Genomic DNA, 20,297 nt, shown 5'->3' with positions numbered 1-20,297 from the left:
TCAAAGCTTTACCATCAAAGCTTTAAAAAACGTATACAAAATTTATTTATTTTAGTAAATACCAAGTGACATATAGCGATCGCAAATTCTGTTGGTCTGTCTGTCCCGGTTTTGCTAGTTTAGGCACTTCCAGATAAGCTAGGACGATGAAATTTTGCAGGCGTATCAGGGACCAGACCATATTTAATTAGAAACAGTCATTTCCCCGATTAATTCGAAAAAATTAAACAAAATGAGGTATTTTTAACTTACGAACGGGTGGTTGGATCTTAATGAAATTTTATATTTAGATTGATATCGTGTCTCAGAGCTCTTATTTTAAATCGTGACTGGATCCGATGACATTGGGGGGAGTTTGGGGAAACCTAAAATCTTGGAGAACGCTTAGAGTGGAGGGATCGGGATGAAACTTGGTGGAGAAAATAAACAAGTCCTAGATACGTGATTGACATAACTGGAACGGATTCGCCCTCTTTGGGGGAGATGGGGGGGGGGGGTTAATTCTGAAAAATTAGAAAAAACGAGTTATTTTTAACTTACAAAGGAGTGATCGGATCTTAATGAAATTTCATATTTAGAAGGACTTCGTAACTCAGATAGTGTCATCGGGGGGGGGGGGGGGGAGTTGAGGAGGGGACTGGAGATCTTGGAAAACGCATAAAGCAGACAGATCAGGATGAAACTTGGTGGGAAGAATAAGCACAAGTCTAAGATACGTGACTGACATAACCAGACCGGATCCGCTCTCTTTGGGGGAGTTGGGGGGGAGTAATTCGGAAAAATTAGAAAAAATGAGGCATTTGTAACTTACGAACGGTTGATCAGATCTTAAGAAATGTATATTTAGAAGGATCTTGTGCTTAAGAGCTCTCATTTTAAATCCCGACCAGATCCGGTGAAATTGAGGGGAGTCGGAGGGGTAAATCAGAAATCTTGGAAAACGCGAAAATTGAGGTACCTTTATCTTACGAATGGGTGATCGGATATAAAGAAACTAGATATATAGCAAGATCTTATGTATCAGATGCTCCATTTTCAATTCGAATCGGATCCGGGGACATAAGGGGTTTTAGAGCGGAAACATAAATCTTGGAAACCGGAAATCTTGAAAACGCTTAGAGTGAAGAGATGGGGATGAAACTTGATGGTAAGAATAAGCACAAGCTCTAGATATGTGATTGACATAACTGGAACGGATCCGCTCTCTTTGGGGGAGTTGGGGAATTTCTATTGTTTTGGCGAGTTCGGTGCTTCTGGACGTACTAGGACAATGAAAATTGGTAGGCATGTCAGGGACCTACACAAATTGATTTGATAACAATCGTTTCCCCAATTCTTCCATCTGGGGGGCTAGAGGGAGAGGAAAAATCGAAAAGAATTAGTTTTTAACTTACGAATGGGTAATCGGATCTTAATGAAATTTGATATTTAGAAGGACCTTGTGTCTCAGAGTTCTTATTTTGAATCCCGAGTGTATCCGGTGATACTGGTGGAATTGAAGGAGGAAACGGAAATCTTGGAAAACGCTTAGAGTGGAGAGATCGGGATGAAACTTGGTGGGAGAATAAGCACAATTCCTAGATACGTGATTGACATAACCGGACTGAATACGCTCTCTTTGGGGGAGTTGGGGGGGTTATTTTGGAAAAATAAGAAAAATTGAGGTATTTTTAACTTAGGAACGAGTGACCAGACCTTAATGAAATTTGTTATTTAGAAGGAACTCGTGTCTCAGAGCTCTTATTTCAAATCCTGACCAGATCTGGTGACATTGGAGGAGTTGGAGGGGAAACCGGAAGTGCTGGAAAACGCTTAGAGTGGAGAGATCGGGGTGAAACTTGGTGGGTAGAATAAGCAAATATCGTAGATACGTGATTGATGTAATCGAATTGGATCCGTTCTCTTGGGAGGAGTTAGGGGGGTCCATTGCTTTGGTGAGTTCGGTGCTTCTGGACGTGCTAGGACGATATCAATTGGTAGGCGTTTCAGGGACCTGCCCAAATTCACTTGATAAAGTTGTTTGCCCCGATTCGACCATCTGGGTGGCTGAAGGGAGAGAAAAATTATAAAAAAGAGGTATTTTTAACTTACGAGTGGGTGATCGGATCTTAATGAATTTTGATATTTATAAGGACCTCGTGTCTCAGAGCTCTTATTTTAATTCCCGACCGGCATTAAGCCTCTGATTTTCCTTTTAAATCAATATGTTGGTTCTTAGAATTTTGGTAGAGCTCATGCCATATGAGCTCTTGGCTCTTCCGACCTCGTCACAAGTGCCATATGAGCTCTTAGCTTTTGTTTTTGTTACGTTTTTACGATTCGGACAATCATTTTGGATCGGGTTTAAACCCCCCTAACCCCCCTTGATATGGTCTTGACCTCCATAGTCCCTGGAGTTTTCCCATATTGTTCACACATAGCAATAGTTTTTTAAATTGACTGGGCTCCGACCCATCTAACAAAAATTCCCCAAAAGAAACAGTCTTTCATTTATATTAAATAAAAAAACTAGTTTTTTTAACTGAAAGTAAGGAGCGACATTAAAACTTAAAACGAACAGAAATTACTCCGTATATGAAATGGGTTGTCCCCTCCGCAGTCCCTCGCTCTTTACGCTAAAGTTTGACTCTTTGCCACAATTCTACTTTTTAAAACAACTAAAAACTTTAGCGTAAAGAGCGTGGGACTGCGGAGGGGACAACTCATTTCATATACGGAGTAATTTCTGTTCGTTTTAAGTTTTAATGTCGCTCCTTACTTTCAGTTAAAAAAACTAGTTTTTTTATTTAATTTCTGAACGTTTTTGAATTAATGCATGTTTGATTTTGGCTCTCCGCACATAAATTATTGAAATGAAATTAGTATATTAATTTTTTTTTGGCTAAATGGCTTTCTCTTAGTTTTGATCAGACGATTTTGAGAAATAAGGGGTGGGGAAGGAGGCCTAGCTGCCCTCCAATTTTTCGGTTACTTAAAAAGGCTACTAGAACTTTTAATATTCAACGAACGTTTTTATTAGTAAAAAATATACGTAACTTAAGAATTAACTTACGTAACAAACTTTTATATTCTTATATTTTTATTATGTGTACGAGGGGGTTTGTACCCTCGTTAATACCTCGCTCTTTACACTAAATCGTAAGTTTTGTTCCAATTCTTTAAGAATGACCCCTGAATCAAATAGGCCGTAGAATAAATAGTTGAAATCACTAAAAATATTTTAGCATAAAGAGCGAGGTATTTATCTCCTCCTAAATACCTCGCTCTTTATGCTAAAGTATTTTTAGAACCCTTCATATGCGTAATAATCTCTGTTTGTTTTAAATTTCAATGCTATTCCTTACTTTCATTTGAAAAAACGTTTTCATGTTTATTTTTTCATTGTTTTTTTTTTATAGTAATGCTAGAAAATCCTGCGCCCTTTTCATTGAATTTTTCCCCCATGGCATATTTCTCCAAGGAAAGATCCTCCCACATAGCCCCCTCCCTCAACCCTACCCCCAAAACCAAAAAAATCCCCCTGAAAACGTCTGTACACTTCCCAATAACCATTATTATATGTAAACACTGGTTGAAGTTTGTAACTTGCAACCCCTCCCCCAGGGACTGTGGGGGAGTAAGTCATCCCCAAAAACATAGTTATTAAGATTTTCGACTATGCCAAACAAAATGGCTATCTCAAAATTTTGATCCGTTGACTTTGGGAAAAAAATGAGCGTGGGAGGGGGCCTAGATGCCCTCCAATTTTTTTGGTCACTTAAAAAGGGCACTAGAACTTTTCATTTCCGTTAGAATGAGCCCTCTTGCGACATGCTAGGACCACTTGGTCGATACGATGACCCCTGGGAAAAAAAACAAAACAAACAAATAAACACGCACCCGTGATTTGTCTTCTGGCAAAAAATGCAAAATTCCACATTTTTGCAGATAGGAGCTTGAAACTTCTACAGTAGGGTTCTCTGATACGCTGAATCTGATGGTGTCATTTTCGTTAAGATCCTACGACTTTTAGGGGGTGTTTCTCCCTATTTTCCTAAATAAGGCAAATTTTCTCAGGCTCGTAACTTTTGATGGCTAAGACTAAACTTGATGAAACTTATATATTTAAAATCAGCATTAAAATGCGATTCTTTTGATGCAGCTATTTATATCAAAATTCAATTTTTTAGAGTTTTGGTTACTATTGAGCCGGATCGCTCCTTACTACAGTTCGTTACCACGAACTGTTTGATTAGTAACAATTGTATTTTTTTGGCATGATTTAAAAAACAGCCAGAAATGAAACGAAAAATCAACTTTTTTTCAACTGAAAGTAAGGAGCAATATTAAAACTTAAAATGAGCAGATATTATTCTATATATGAGGAGGATTATTAATTTTGGCGATTAAACACGGCAACACCTAAGAAAATGCAGTACTAATGTTGATAGAGGATTTTTAAAAATTGTTCCCACGCTTTTACTCTATTGGTCTATTTTAATGCTGTCATTGCGACATAAGTTTCGCTTGTGTTGTCATTTCCGTTTAAAAGCTTTGATATAAATCCCAATTTTTCGCCGCCTTTTCACTTTAGCTCGTACGCCGCTGAGAACTATTATATTGACACAAACAAAGTCGTAAAAAATTAAATGCGGTCCTTTGACAATTCAAATTAAAAGCAATCCGTTGGGAGCGATTCCATAGTTGCGTAAGTATCATTTGGAGGACAAATATTTTAGGCCTTTTTCAGTATGTGAACATTGCTTTTATCGGAGTAAAGAGCGATGTGTCGTCCATGTATTTATTTATTTTTATTCTTTTTTCTGGCCCTTTCGTGCGTTAAGGATAGCCTTCAACACTTTAGAGGGGCTCGTCTAACCAAAACTTTAATATTTAAATGCCGTTTTTAAGGAATGAGTGTGATTGGAGGGCACAAGCCCCTCTTCGTTGCCCTTTTTGGTTTTCTGTAAACTCGCCCCATCCGTGACATTGGATGGGAATTTTAAGGTAGCCATTTCGCTCTGACTAATCAAAGGTCCAAAAAATGTGGCTCTAGGAGAGGAGACAACCATGGAGTCCCATCGGCGAAATTGCAAATTATGAAATTGCCCTATTCTTCGTAAATAAATATTTGTAGAAGAAGTGGATAAGTTGCGCTTTTTCAGAATTAGGATCACGCACGGAACTTAAATATGTATCACTAGATATTCAAATTAAACCTATGACCCTTGCAGACCTCTCCTTTTAACATTGAATTTTTAGTATTAAGGTGGGCATGCTGCCCCCTTTTTTAACCTGAATAATGGGATCAAGGTCGTTTTCATGGGGGGGGGGGGTTAGGGCTTTACTTACCCCCCCCCCCCCCCGAAATTTTTGTCCGACTGGTAAAAACGTAATAAAAATGAATATAATTAAATTTTGATGCGTTTAAAAAAAAATTTAACCCCCCGAAAAAATCCTTTTGCAAACCCCCTTCTCCGAAAAAAGAATCCTTGGTAAGGCCCTGCATGGAATCATCCTCAATCCATTGCTGCTTTAGACAGATCGGGTGTCAAAAAAATACTCAAGTTTTGAGATCTAGTTAGTAAAGCATTTTTTTGGTCTTTTTTTTAGATATGCGAAGGGGCAAATCTGGCCATCCGTATACCTGGAGACGTATCACAAAGAGATGGATTTTACCGACTGGACTATTGGCCTCCTCAGGGGCTTCCTCCTCCCAATACCACTTTCAAGGTTTGTTGTTTTTTTGTATATATAAACGAATATTTGTAAAGACAAATATTTGAACCGACCTGTTTATAAACATGCCTATCTAATCTCCCGTAAAGAATCTTTTGTTACAAACATTTATTTTAACTGTATCAGGCAAAATATAATTAATTTGCACAATTTTTTTTTTTGCAAAAAAGCCAAAGGACTGTATATTTGCTACTTATAGTAGATGTTTGGCAAATTGTTGCGACTTTTATTCCACTTCATCTACGAAAGATTCGGGTTTAAAAATTACTGGTTTTAGCCCTCTCCCTCCCTTCAAAAAAGACTGAGCTCCTGGGTATATCCCTAACTCCATCAGATTCTACAAGGGTTTTCCTTGAAAGACATGCGCCATGACCAAAGACCTTTCAGTTTTTGCTCAACAGATGAGGCCAGTCTTTTTTTTTCTTGCCAAAAACCTTAGCGATTTTTGGGTGGGAATCTTTTTTCAATATTTTAGGTTTTTAATTGCCTTTTTAGCAATAAAAATAATATTGTGTCTCATAATTCTTTACTTTGCAAATGAATACGATTTGAAATTAAAATAAATGTTTTTTAGAAACGAAATTGATTTTGTATCGAATGATTTTTATTTTGGAAATAAAGCTTGCAAAATAAATACGACTTGTGATTAACATAGATAAGTTTTTAGCAATAAAAATAATGTTGTGTTTGGTAGTTCATTATTATCCGATTAAAATCTGTAAAATAAATAGGCCTGCACCTTGCGATTGTAGTAAATAATTTTTTTTTTAGCAACAAAACAATGTTGTATTTAGACATCTTTTATTTTGTTATTAAAATTGGCAATATAAATACAGCTTCCGATTAGAATATATATATATATATATATATATATATATATATATATATATATATATATATATATATATATATATATATATATATATATATAAGAAACAAACAAATATACCGATTCAAATAAAACTTTTCGTAAAAACTTTAATTCAAAAGTTTCAGGGACTATTTTTAGTTCGCCAATACGGAAAAGACGATGATAAATTATGCATAACAAATGTAGATTTGTGAAGTTTTAATTAAGGTCAAATATAAATAATACCCATTCTTTGGTTGATTAAGCATGAATATCTATTTTATTCGTTGACTTGTGAGTTGTTCGTCAGGTTATTTTCGAAGGTTGAATACTGAATGAGCTAATTTGATTTTGGCCTACGTCCATCTCGCACGTGGGTAATCTAAGAATGTCAATTTTGTTCTTCTATTAAGCTTTTTGATGCGTTGTGTTTTTTCTGGAATTTGTCCCAGAGTTTTCTGACTGTGAGACAAGACTCTTCATAACAATCACCAGGCTCTCGACTAGCCCTATTGATTGGGGCATGCACAGTTTTTTTTTACTGTGAGACAAGACTCTTCATAACAATCACCAGGCTCTCGACTAGCCCTATTGATTGGGGCATGCACAGTTTTTTTTTACTGTGAGACAAGACTCTTCATAACAATCACCAGTCTCTCGACTAGCCCTATTGATTGGGGCATGCACAGTTTTTTTTTACTGTGAGACAAGACTCTTCATAACAATCACCAGTCTCTCGACTAGCCCTATTGATTGGGGCATGCACAGTTTTTTTTACTGTGAGACAAGACTCTTCATAACAATCACCAGGCTCTCGACTAGCCCTATTGATTGGGGCATGCACAGTTTTTTTTTACTGTGAGACAAGACTCTTCATAACAATCACCAGGCTCTCGACTAGCCCTATTGATTGGGGCATGCACAGTTTTTTTTTACTGTGAGACAAGACTCTTCATAACAATCACCAGTCTCTCGACTAGCCCTATTGATTGGGGCATGCACAGTTTTTTTTACTATGAGACAAGACTCTTCATAACAATCACCAGGCTCTCGACTAGCCCTATTGATTGGGGCATGCACAGTTTTTTTTACTGTGAGACAAGACTCTTCATAACAATCACCAGGCTCTCGACTAGCCCTATTGATTGGGGCATGCACAGTTTTTTTTTACTGTGAGACAAGACTCTTCATAACAATCACCAGGCTCTCGACTAGCCCTATTGATTGGGGCATGCACAGTTTTTTTTTTTACTGTGAGACAAGATTCTTCATAACAACCAGGCTCTCTACTAGCCCTGTTGATTGGGGTATATCGACTGGTAATTCCAAAGGTATTATGTTACATTTTCCATTAAATTTAGATTTAAAGATCATCCCTTTAATAGAGTTTAATTGGTTGATTCAGCTCATTTTTTCTGCGCTTATTTTTGGGGATATCCAGTTTTTATTGGTCTTAGATTTTTCTAAAAGCATGCAAAAAACAGTATCCCCCCCATGTAAAAATGTTTAAAAACCTTCTAATCAAGGCCGTATCCAGGGGGGCTACGTGATTTGAACCCCCCCTGAAATGTTTATCCAACTCTTTAAAACGTAACAAATGAACATGAACAACTTTTGATGGGCTTTTAAAAGTTTTTTATACCCCTTCCCCCAAAAACAAATCTTTTGTACCCCCCCCCCCGAAACAAATCCTGGATACGGACCGGCTTGTTATACATTTAAGTAGATCAGGTCCTAATCTAACTCGGTTCCGTTAGATTAATGTACAGAGGGTATTCTTTACCCCCCTCCCGTTCTCTCACGAAAAGCAGACCCGTGGACATGACCCTCTCTGTGTCATACAAGTATAATTGATTCTGAAGATAGGCTATTTGGAAATTTTGTTTTCAAAAATTCTTTATGTTTTCTTTTTTCATTCACAAACATTGCTGTTAAATGGAACTTTTAATGTACATATAGTTTTTACCATGCGTTTCTCTAGTATTCTAGTATTCATGTTTAAAATTCCTTTAAGTAAACACAACTGGTTTTTAATTACTGGAGAAAAAACGAGTTACGGTATTTTTTTTTCCACTTTTGTATAAAATTTATGTTTCGTAACGTATCGACTTTGGAATTACTGATGCCGATTTGGGGAATGTAAATTTTACTAAGCAGCCACCAAGGAGCTGAGGAAAAGGCTGGTCCCCCTCTTTGAAAAAGACTGGAATGGGGGAATCCTGCTATCCTATTCCAGAATCTATTATCTGCGTTTTCAAGTGTTGTAGAAGGTCGCAAAACAGTGATTTTTTTTAAAAATAACTTTGACTTTTATCAACATAATAAACAAAAATATAAATTATTACAGATATAAATCACTACGCTTGGGAAAAATTTAAATTTTGCTAATGCGTAGCGATTGACTGCGTAAATATTCCTAAAGGCATCCCATCTTAAAAAAAAAACTACATAAATATTCCTAGGAGCATCCTAGACTAATTAAAATAATAGTAATATATTTTATTTCAGTCATAGCTTTTCTGAAGTTTGTTCTCTTGTCGTCTTTGTCGCAGTCCATTTTCTGTTTGGCCTCAGAAATAGTTTTTTTTTTCAAGTTCTCTTATGTCTGTACTGCGTTTTTCCTATGGACAATTGGTGAATATGTTTCAACATATATATATGTTTATATTTATGTTTATGTTATTATATATATAATATGTTTCAACATATATTCAACATATAACTGTTTCATGTTTCAACCTGATACTAGTTCCTATCTCAGATAGTATAGCAGATAGAAAAAGTCCCACTCTGCTATTGGATTCGCCTAATCGACACTAGTGGAAGACATTTTTATCTTGGAATCGAATTTTTGTGTAGATACAAGATATTGGTAGAGGATAACTACATGGAGCTTAACGCCTCAATCGGCTTGTTGTAGTAATACATGATAATATACGCCACTTTATATGATAATTCTACTTTAAGGAAAACGCTTAGAGTGGAGAGATCGGGATGAAACTTGATGGAAGAACAAGCACAAGCTCTAGATACGTGATTGGCATAATTTGAACGGATCCGCTCTCTTTGGGGGAGTTAGGGGGGTGTCAATTCGGAAAAATTAGAAAAATATAGATATTTTTAAACTTAAGAACGGGTGACTGGATCTTAATGAAATTTGATATTTAGAAGGAACCCATGTCTCAAAGCTCTTATTTTATATCCCGACCAGATCTGGTGACGTTGGGGGAAGTTGGAGGGGAAACCGGAAATCTTGGAAAACACTTAGAGTGGAGAGATCGGGGTGAAACTTGGTGTGTAGAATAAGCAAATGTCGTAGACACTTGATTGACAAAACCAGACTGGATCTGATCTCTTTGGAGGAGTTAGGGGGGTCCAGTGCTTTGGCGAGTTTGGTGCTTCTGGACGTGCTAGGATGATGAAAATTGGTAGGTGAGTCAGGGACCTGCACAAATTGACTTGATAAAGTCGTTTTTCCCGATTCGACCATCTGGGGGGCTGAAGGGAGAGGAAAAATTTGAAAAAATGAGGTATTTTTAACTTACTAGTGGGTGATTTTACGAGCGGCATTAAGCCTCTGATTTTCCTTTTAAATCAATCTATTGATTCTTAGAATTTTGCTAGAGCTCATGCCATATGAGCTCTTGGCTCTTCCGGCCTCGTCACAAGTACCATATGAGCTCTTAGCTCTTGTTTTATTATCTTATTGATAGATGCATACCAGAGGCAGAACCTTTAATTTTTTGGTCCTTTAATTTGTGTTTTGCCAAGTTCTGACAAACTCTGAATTTTAGAAAGTAAATGAACAATAGTCAATTCTTAATCACGTATTTTTTTAGTGTCGGCTTATATATCATTATGGTACATGTTTATGTCCGACATGGTACTGTCGGGCGCGAAGTCATTAAATTTTTTGAGGGAGTTGATGACAAAAATAATATATATATATTTGTAACAAAATTTGAACAAAAATATCAGAAAAAAAATTTGAAATTGGTTAAATTCCATCTGCTTACTTTGAGTTTCTCGAAATGGTGATGAAGATAGAGGAAAGACAAAAATTTTGGATTCAATTTGCTTATACTTACTGCCAACCGTGGTCTCTGCTTTATATTAATCAAAATAAAGATTCAAAAATTTCAAAGGGATTATTACTGTTAGATTATTTATTTGAAACTTTGCCCCCCCCAAAGTATACGTGCCTTGGGCAAGTGCCCTTTCTGTTCCCCCCTAAAACTGCCTCTGCTACTGAGGGATGTTAACTCCTTCAACCCGTCTGTTAATGCCTTTAAAAAGAAGTTGAACAAATACAATTCCAGAAATAAATCTAGGTAAATGGTCTGGGCAATATCCAGTTTTTTTTGGGGGGAAGGGGACTTTAAAAAACCGTATGATTTTTATTTATTTTGTTACGTTTTTACGAGTCAGACAAACATTTCGGGGGGTAGTCTAAGTCAAAATTCATTCCCCCCCCCTCTTGGATACGGTCTGGTAAATGCTCGACTAGTGGCAAATCACGCCCTAAATTTTTAGCGGCCTGGCGCCATGAATTTTCGTAACAAAAGGAATAAAATTTATGTATAGCTCATCATTTGTCTACCCGCACTTCCCACAACACTTCATTAGAATTACGTATCTTTATAAGGAGAACCCATTGGTAGCTGATTGGAGGATATTTTATTTTTAATAAAAAAGTGTTTTCAAATGTTTGAAGTTGTCAAGAATTGTGCATATTCTTTTTTCTGTGCCCTTTTTATTTTTCTTTTCATTTTTTATGCTCCTCTGTTGTGCATTTGTGTTGTATGCATAGGGTAACAATAAATTATTATTATTGTTATTCCGTAAGTTATAGTTACGAAATCCATATTCTATTGTATTTCTTTTTTATAGGCATCGGACATATCGAACACGATTGAGTTTAGACAAGGGTTGCCTGGAACCCGCTACGAATTTCGTCTTTTCTTTTCTAACGGCACTATTGGTGATTGGCTGACTTGGAAAGCAGGAATAACTACCGGTACTTTTTATTCCTTTATTTTATTTATTTATGCTTAGGTTCACATATTTAATTAATTATTCTCATTACAACTAAAAGGGAAAACGCTTGGAAAAATTCGTCTTTACATCAGTGGGCTCGGCCTTTCGACCCTGTTGGTAACTAGCCAAAGCTTCCTCTACTCCTGTACTTAAGGCGTTTTTGATTGACAATCTCAATTCTCGCTTTTGATTTTTAGATTGGGATGTAAAGAAATTGAATTCTGGTGCAATATTAAGATAGTTGAAAAGGTGGAGTGTTATCCATTTTTATTTGGAGATTCGGGAAATTTATTTGGAATATTCTATAATTCTTGGTGGGCCTATCAAGGAAAATAACATCAAGTATTAAAAACAAAATTAGAAAAAAGAAAGAAACTAGCCGTATAATTTCTCGTGAGAAAAGTATGTTTATCTTCTAACAAAGCTTTTCTTATCTATTTATTTTTTTATGTATGTAAGCTATTTTTATCTTTTCAACTTTGAATTATTCCCTACATTCTTATTGCCCAAATCTAGAACTCAATTGAAATATACTTCGATCAAATCTAGAATTAAGAGGGTGAATTTTGCAATCCAGACAAGAAGCTGATGGACTGCAAATCTAAATCCAATTAACGATCAGATCAAACAGTTCGTGGTAGCGAGCTGTAAGTAAGGAGCGATTCGGCTCAATAGTAACTCAAACTAACAGAAACGGGTCTTAATAACAAAATATGCATCAAAAAAATCAAATTTTGATGTTTATTCAAAATGTATAAAATTTATCAAGATTAATGCTAACCGTCAAAAGTTACAAGCCCGAGAAAATTTACCAAATTTCTGATAAAGGGGGAAACACTCCAAAAACGTCAAGCGATCTTAGTGAAAATCACACCATCAATTTCAGAGTATCAAAGAACCCTGCTCTAGAGGTTTCAAGCTCCTATATACCCAAATGTGGAATTTTGCATTTTTTTTACCAGAAGCAAGATCACAGATGCGTGTTTTTTCAGGGATGATCATATTGAACCACTGATCCAAGAAGATCGTGAGAGGGCTTATTTGATCGGAAACCCAAAGTTCTAGTGCCCTTTTTAAGTGACCAGAAATATTGAATGACAGCTTGCCCCCCTGTCCCGCTAATTTTTTCTCAAAGTCACCAGAATCAAATTTTGAGATAATCATTTTGTTCAGCATAGTCGAAAGGTCTACTAATTATGTTTTTGAGGATGACTTAACCCCCCCCCCCCCACAGCTTCCAGGGAAAGGGCTGCAAGCTATGAACTTTGCCCATTGTTTACATACAGTATTGGGAAATATACAGATGTTTTTCGGGGGAGGAGGTATTTAGGAGGATCTTTTTATGGAGAGATTTTTCATTAAGAAAGTAATTTTTCATGGAGAGGGGGGAGGCTGGATTTCTTGGCATTATTTGAAAAACGATCAGAAATTAAAAAAAAAAGTTTTGTAAACTGAAAGTAAGTAGTAACGTTAAAACTTAAAACGGACAGAAATTATTACGTATATGAAGGGGATTTACCCCTCCTCAGTACCTTGCTCTTTCCGCTAAAGTATTTTTTGAGTTTTCTAAAATGAATATCATTCTAATTAAAAGGCCCTTGTCTTTCAGGGGTCATTCTTAAATAATTGGAATAAAAAGCAAATGTTAGCGTTCTAGCCAGGTATTGAGGTGTGGACAACCCTCCCCATATTCGTAGTAATTTTTGTTCGATTTAAACTTTAATGCTGCTTCTTACCTTCAGTTGAAAAAAACTTACTTTTTTCAAATTTAATAGTCAGTAAGAACCCAAATCTGACGATTGTCATTCTGACCGTCCAATTTGCCAATTAAAAAGGCCATGAGATAACCTCAGGTTGTGAGGTTACCATTTAAAAATAACCGATGAAATCAATCCATTTTAAATTCTACTAATACTGCTAACAACTCATCACAGCAATAAGCCGCCTGTGGCCAACATAACTACGCACGCTTCTCCTCCATCCCAATTTATTCAAGCCCTTCCTCTTTATACCATCCCAGGAAGTTCCCATCTTTCTTTATGACATCCTCCCAGCCCAACCGCGGGTGACCTGCCTTCCGTATAGCCTTAGACGGTTGACCGAAAAGAATAATCTTTGGTAATCTGTCATCCTTCATCTGCGGAACCTCTCACTTTCACTTTCATCCAGGATACTTAAATCATCAGCATAATCTAAATCCAGAAGAGTTTTTCCTCCCCGTTTGATTCCGTGGTCTCCCATTGCCTTTCCTGTGCTTCTTAAGACAAAATCCATCAAAATGATCCATATGAAGGGGGATAGAACGCAACCTTCATTACAAACAAGTTTGTCTACCTGTTGCATGTCCGTTTGCTTATTTATTTGCTTATTTATTCTGTTTGATTGTTTATTTAATTTCTGGCTGTTTTGGGTTTCATTTATTCTTTAATAGTAGTTATGGTCTTTTGAGCTTTACTACTAATTACTATAGGAATTGCTAAAATTACTAAATTTTTTAATTTAAATTTAAATTTAATTAATTTAATTTAAAAATTTAATTTAAATTTTAAATTACTAAAAATTACTATAGGAATTTGTTTCTGCTGATCTTAAGTTTAATACGACCTTTACTTTTCTTTGAAAAACTTCTTTTTTTGGATAGTTTTTTCAAATTATATAAAAAATTTAAGGTTTTTTTATATTAAAGTATTTTTTATGTAAGATTTATGAAGGAGGATAGAACACAACCTTACTTAACTGCTGATTCAATAAAATGTTTTCTTTCTTTTTGTTAGTTATTTATTATATTATTTTTTGGCGTGTTTAGAAAATGGTTAATTTTTACTACTGCACGCCAACAAAAGCGTATGCTTTCCATCAGTATAGTAGATGTCTAAAGTAAAGGGTTATAATTGTGTTTATTAATAAAGTATTGTATCGTATCGCAAAAATAAGAAACCAGCTGCTAACCTCATTTCCTAACCATAACAGTGTTATTCTCCTACATTCAATTTTAGGTCCCTAAATTGAGCAGTATATTATTGATTGTAAGTGCAATTTTAGTAATTTTTATTTGATGAAATATTTGATGAAATAAACGCATACCTACCTAGTTCTATTTCAATTTCGTTTATTTATTTGTATGTTAAAAATAGTTGAAAATAGATTATATTTATGTATAGTTCTATGATGGTCTCAGGGAAATCAAGTTAGAAGGATAATTTCTTTCTTTAATTGAGCTTGAAGCAATTAATTAAAAATTATTGTTCTTAGAAACAGACGCAATTTATTCATGGATAATTATTTTGCATTGTTTTAGGAATTATTGTTGGTTTCTGAAATACGTGTTTTGGCGCCACATGTACATGAGTCCTTACATAGCACTTTCGTGTGCTATTTTAACAACCCTGAGCACGTGCTACAGTGCCACACATAATGAAACAGGGGTAAATCGTGCTATGGAACAGGAGGTGCAAATATGTCTTCAAAAAGTTGTTTTGAGTTTGACTCGGTTGTTTATTGTAACTTCTGTTCGCTTTGAGTTTCATTTGTTTATTGACGGTGGTTTGTGGTAGTTTTACGATTGGTAGATTATTCAATTTTATTTCTGCTCATTTTTATGGCACTTGGTATTAACCAAGTGACATATAGCAATCGCCAATTCTGTCGGTCTGTCGGTCCCGGTTTTGCTACTTTAGGCACTTCCAGGTAAGCTAGGACGATGAAATTCGGCAGGCTTATCAGGGACGGGACCAGCTTAAATTAGACATAGTCGTTTTCCCAATTTGACCATCTGGGGGGGGAGTGGGGGGCCGGTTAATTCGGAAAAAATAGAAAAATTGAAATATTTTTAACTTACGAACTGTTGATCAGATCTTAATGAAATTTGATGTTTGGAAGGATATCGTGTCTCAGAGCCGTTATTTTAAATCCCGACCGGACCTGGTGACATTGGGGGGATATGGGAGGGGGAAACCTAAAATCTTGGAAAAAACTTAGAGTGGAGGGATCGGGATGAAACTTGGTGGGAATATTAAGCACAAGTTCTAGATACATGATTGACATAATCGGAACCGATCCGCTCTCTTTGGGGTAGTTAGGGGGGGGTAATTCTGAAAAATTAGAAAAAATGAGGTATTTTTAACTTACGAACGGGTGATCGGATCTCAATGAAATTTGATATTTAGAAGAATATCGTGTCTCAGAGCTCTCATTTTGAACCCAACCGGATCTGGTGACATTGGGGGGGGGGGGGGTTGAGAGGGGGAAACCTAAAACTTTGAAAACACTTAAAGTGGAGGGATCGGGATGAAACTTGTGGGAAAAATAAACACAAGTCCTAGATACATGATTGACATAACCAGAACAGATCCGCTCTCTTTGGGGTAGTTGGGGGGGGGGGGTTAATTCTGAAAAATCTGAAAAATGAGGTATTTTTAACTTAGGAACGGGTGATCGGATCTCAATGAAATTTGATGTTTAGAAGGATATCATGTCTCAAAGCTCTCATTTTAAATCCTGACCGGATCTGGTGACATTGGGGGGGAGTTTGGGGTGGTGGAACCAAAAATCATGGAAAACGCTTAGATTGGAGGGATCGGGATGAAACTTGGTGAGAAAAATAAGAGCAGAAGTCTTACATACGTGATTTACATAATTGGAACGGATCCGCTCTATTGGGGGGGGGGGGGGCTAGTTCTGAAAAATAAGTGACATTGGGGGGAATTGGAGGGGGAAACCAGAATTCCTGGAAAACGTGAAAATTGGGGTATTTTTATCATACGAATAGATGATCGGATCTTAATGAAATTTGATTTTTAGAAGGAATTCATATCTCAGAGCTCTTATTTCAAATCCCAACCAGATCTTTTGACATTGGGGGGAGTTGGAGGGGGAAATCTTAGAAAAATACTTGGAGTGGAGGAATCGGGATGAAGCTTGGTGGATAGAATAAACAAATGTCCTTGGTACGTGATTGACAGAATCGTACTGGATTTGCTCTCTTTGGGGGAGTTGGGGGACGGGTTCAGTGATTTGGCGAGTTTGGTGCTTCTGGACGTGCTAGGACGATTAAAATTGGTAGGCGTGTCAGGGAGCCGAACAATATGACTTGATAAAGTCGTTTTCCCAGATTCGACCATCTGGGTCTAAAGGGAGAGGAAAAATTAGAAAAAATTAGGTATTTATAACTTACGAGTGGGTGATCGGATCTTAATGAATTTTGATATATAGAAGGACAATCAATCTATTTTTAAATCAATCTATTGATTCATAGAATTTTGTTAGAGCTCATACCATATGATCTCTTGGCTCTTAGCTCTTCTCGCCTCGTCACAGGTGCCATATGAGCTCTTAGCTCTTGTTGGCTTATGGAATTCTTTACTTTTCTTTGAAGAACTTATTTTGTTGTAAACAATTTTTTTACATTATTTTCTGTCCTTTTTTAATTACTGTCTTTTTCATAGAAAAGAAAAATAATATTTTTTATTTTTTTGTAAGGATCCATAATTTGGGTTACAAAATTTTCACCAATTCTCTGAAAATTTCGCGGTCATTTTTGAGCTTTTCATCTCGATATTTATGTTGATTAATTTTAGTAGTTACCAGACCTGTTCAGCATAGTGATATTTTTCACGTTTAATGGGTGTCACAATTTGTCTTAGCTGTCCATTATACGTGTCTTTTCATGAATTTCAAGGTTTTAAAAATTGTCATTATCAAACTAAAGCCAAATGTATTGTAGGTGTATTTGAGTTGTCTATCATGAAGTTAGTAGTAATGTACCGACAGTTTTCAGTTAATGACATTGTTTTTACGGTTCTAGGCGTTAACCCCACCCCTCGCGCAAAATACCCCTGCGGAAAATAGGGTTTTTCAAATTTGAGAATTTTATTTGAGTTTGTGTTTTTTTTTTAAGTTTCATTGAGAAGTGCTAAGGAAAAGTAAAAAGAGGAATTCACACACCATAAGTATCTTACAATCTGAGAAAAAACCTCAAATCCATTCTTGTTATCCAGTTTAATCCAAGAGTTTCACTCTAAGGAAAGTGAATCTCTGCCCCTCCTCCCTGCTAAAAATTCGAGAAGTCGTGGCTTCAAGTACAATTTATTTAATTTGACCCGGATTATTATCTAAGCAGTCCCTGAATTTTTAAAATATATTTGTACGCTACCTTCTTTAAAATTGTAAACTTGTATCTATCCCCTCCCCCTGCCAACAATTCAAGAAGTTGTGCTACTTTCCTCAAAACTTTCCGTGTTGTTATCCCCCTCCCCAAAATAGGTACCGATACGCCTTTAAAGGAGAACTACGCCTTCTCAAGCTGTTCACCTACTTTTCATTCCTTTTTTTTCTTTTTAAATATGGTGTCCGCCAAGGCCGTATCCAGGGGGGAAGGTTTGGGGGTTTGACCCCCCCCCCCCGAAATATTTGTCTAACTCGTAAAAAACGTAACAAAAATGAATATAAACATATTTTTGATGTTTTTTTAAAAGTTTTTTTTTGTAAATAAAACTTTTTTGTAAATAAAACCGAAATATTTGTCCGACTCGTAAAAAACGTAACAAAAATGAATATAAACATATTTTTGATATGTTTTTTTTAAAAGTTTTTTTTGTAAATGAGACTTGAGACGGACATCAGACCTTAAGGGTCTAGTGCCGCATCCTTTACCCTTTACCTTTTTTTTAAATTATATATATCGATTCCTAGTATAAGTATCAATTCCCTAAGTATGTTTTTCCTAATTTTTATGGCACTTGGTATTAACCAAGTGACATATAGCAATTGCCAATTCTGTCGGTCTGTCTGTCTGTCTGTCGGTCCCGGTTTTGCTACTTTAGGCACTTCCAGGTAAGCTAGGACGATGAAATATGGCAGGCGTATCAGGGACGGGACCAGCTTGAATTAGAAATAGACGTTTTCCCAATTTGACCATCTGGGGGGGGGAGTGGGGGGCCGGTTAATTTGGAGAAAATAGAAAAAAATGAAGTATTTTTAACTTATGAATGGGTGATGGGATCTTAATGAAATTTGATGTTTGGAATGATATTATGTCTCAGAGCTCTTATTTCAAATTCCGACCGGATCTGATGATATTGGGGGGAGTTGGAGGGGGGAAACCTAAAATTTTGGAAAACACTTAGAGCGGAGGGATCGGGATGAAACTTGATGGGAAAAACAAGCACAAGTCCCAGATACATGATTGACATAATCGGAACGGATCCGCTCTCTTTGGGGTAGTTGGGGGGGGGGGGGGTAATTCTGAAAAATTGGAAAAAATGAGGTATTTTTAACTTACGAACGGGTGATGGGATGTCAATGAAAGTTGATGTTTAGAAGGATATCGCGTCTTAGAGCTCTTATTTTAAATCCCGACCGGATCGAGTGACATTTGGGGGGGGGAGTTGGGAAGGGGAAACCTAAAATCTTGGAAAACACTTAGAGCGGAGGGATCGGGATGAAACTTGATGGGAAAAACAAGCACAAGTCCCAGATACATGATTGACATAATCGGAACGGGTCCGCTCTCTTTGGGATAGTTGGGGGGGGGGGGGGTTATTTCTGAAAAATTAGAAAAAATGAGGTATTTTTAACTTACGAACAGGTGATCGGATCTCAATGAAATTTGATATTTAGAAGAATATCGTGGCTCAGAGCTCTTATTTTAAACACGACCAGATCTGGTGACATTGGGAGGGGGGGGAGTTGGGTGGGGGAAACCTAAAACTTGAAAAACACTTAGAATGGAGGGATCGGGATGAAACTTGGTGGAAAAAATAATCACGAGTCCTAGGTACATGATTGACATAACCGGAACGGATCCGCTCTCTTTAGGGTAGTTGGGGGAGGGGTTAATTCTGAAAAATTAGAAAAAATGAGGTATATTTAACTTACGAACGGGTTATCGGATCTCAATGAAATTTGATATTTAGAAGGATATCGTGTCTCAAAGCTCTTATTTTAAATCCTGACTGGATCTGGTGACGTTGGGGGAAGTTTGGGGTGGGGGAACCTAAAATCATGGAAAACGCTTAGATTGGAGGGATCGGGATGAAACTTGGTTTGAAAAATAAGCAGAAATCTTATATACGTGATTTACATAATTGGAACTTATCCGATCTATTGGGGGGGGGGGGGGTTTAATTCTGAAAATAAGAAAAAATGACGTATTTTTAACTTACGAAGGAGTGATCGGATCTTCATGAAACTTCATATTTAGAAGGACCTCGTAACTCAGATCTCTTATTTTAAATCTCAACCGGATCAAGCGTAATTGGGGGGTAGTTGGGGGGGGGGGGGCGGAAATCTTAGAAAATACTTAAAGCGGTGAGATTAGGATGAAACTGGATGGGAAGAATAAAAACCTGTCTAAGATACGTGACTGACATAACCGGACCGGATCTGCTCTCTTTGGTGGAATTGGAGGGGGAGTAATTTTGAAAATTGAGGTATTTGTAACTTACGAAAGGGTGACCAGATCTTAATGAAATTTGATATTTAGAAGGATCTTGTGCTTTAAAGTTCTTATTTAAATTTCGACCAGATCCTGTGACGTTGGGGGGAGTTGTAGGGGGAAACCGGAATTCTTGGAAAACGTGAAAATTGGGGTATTTTTATCTTACGAATAGATGATCGGATCTTAATGAAATTTGATTTCTAGAAAGAATTCATGTCTCAGAGCTCTTATTTCAAATCCCGACCAGATCGTTTG

The 20,297-nt window shown here is 36.6% G+C and overlaps 1 protein-coding gene across 1 annotated transcript in view; it reads left to right on the top strand.

Moving 5' to 3' along the window:
- Positions 1 to 20,297, top strand: part of LOC136040878 (tyrosine-protein phosphatase 10D-like) — a gene marked incomplete in the record, with an annotated part of 219,901 nt that overhangs the window by 14,269 nt on the left and 185,335 nt on the right. Inside the window, 2 exon segments of the mRNA XM_065725278.1 lie at positions 5,593 to 5,712; positions 11,459 to 11,585. Coding sequence (XP_065581350.1) covers positions 5,593 to 5,712; positions 11,459 to 11,585 — 247 coding nt within the window.

Source organism: Artemia franciscana, chromosome 21 (assembly GCF_032884065.1).
Source record: "Artemia franciscana chromosome 21, ASM3288406v1, whole genome shotgun sequence".
Classification (NCBI taxonomy): domain Eukaryota; kingdom Metazoa; phylum Arthropoda; class Branchiopoda; order Anostraca; family Artemiidae; genus Artemia; species Artemia franciscana.
This window is presented reverse-complemented; position numbering and strand designations above follow the sequence as displayed.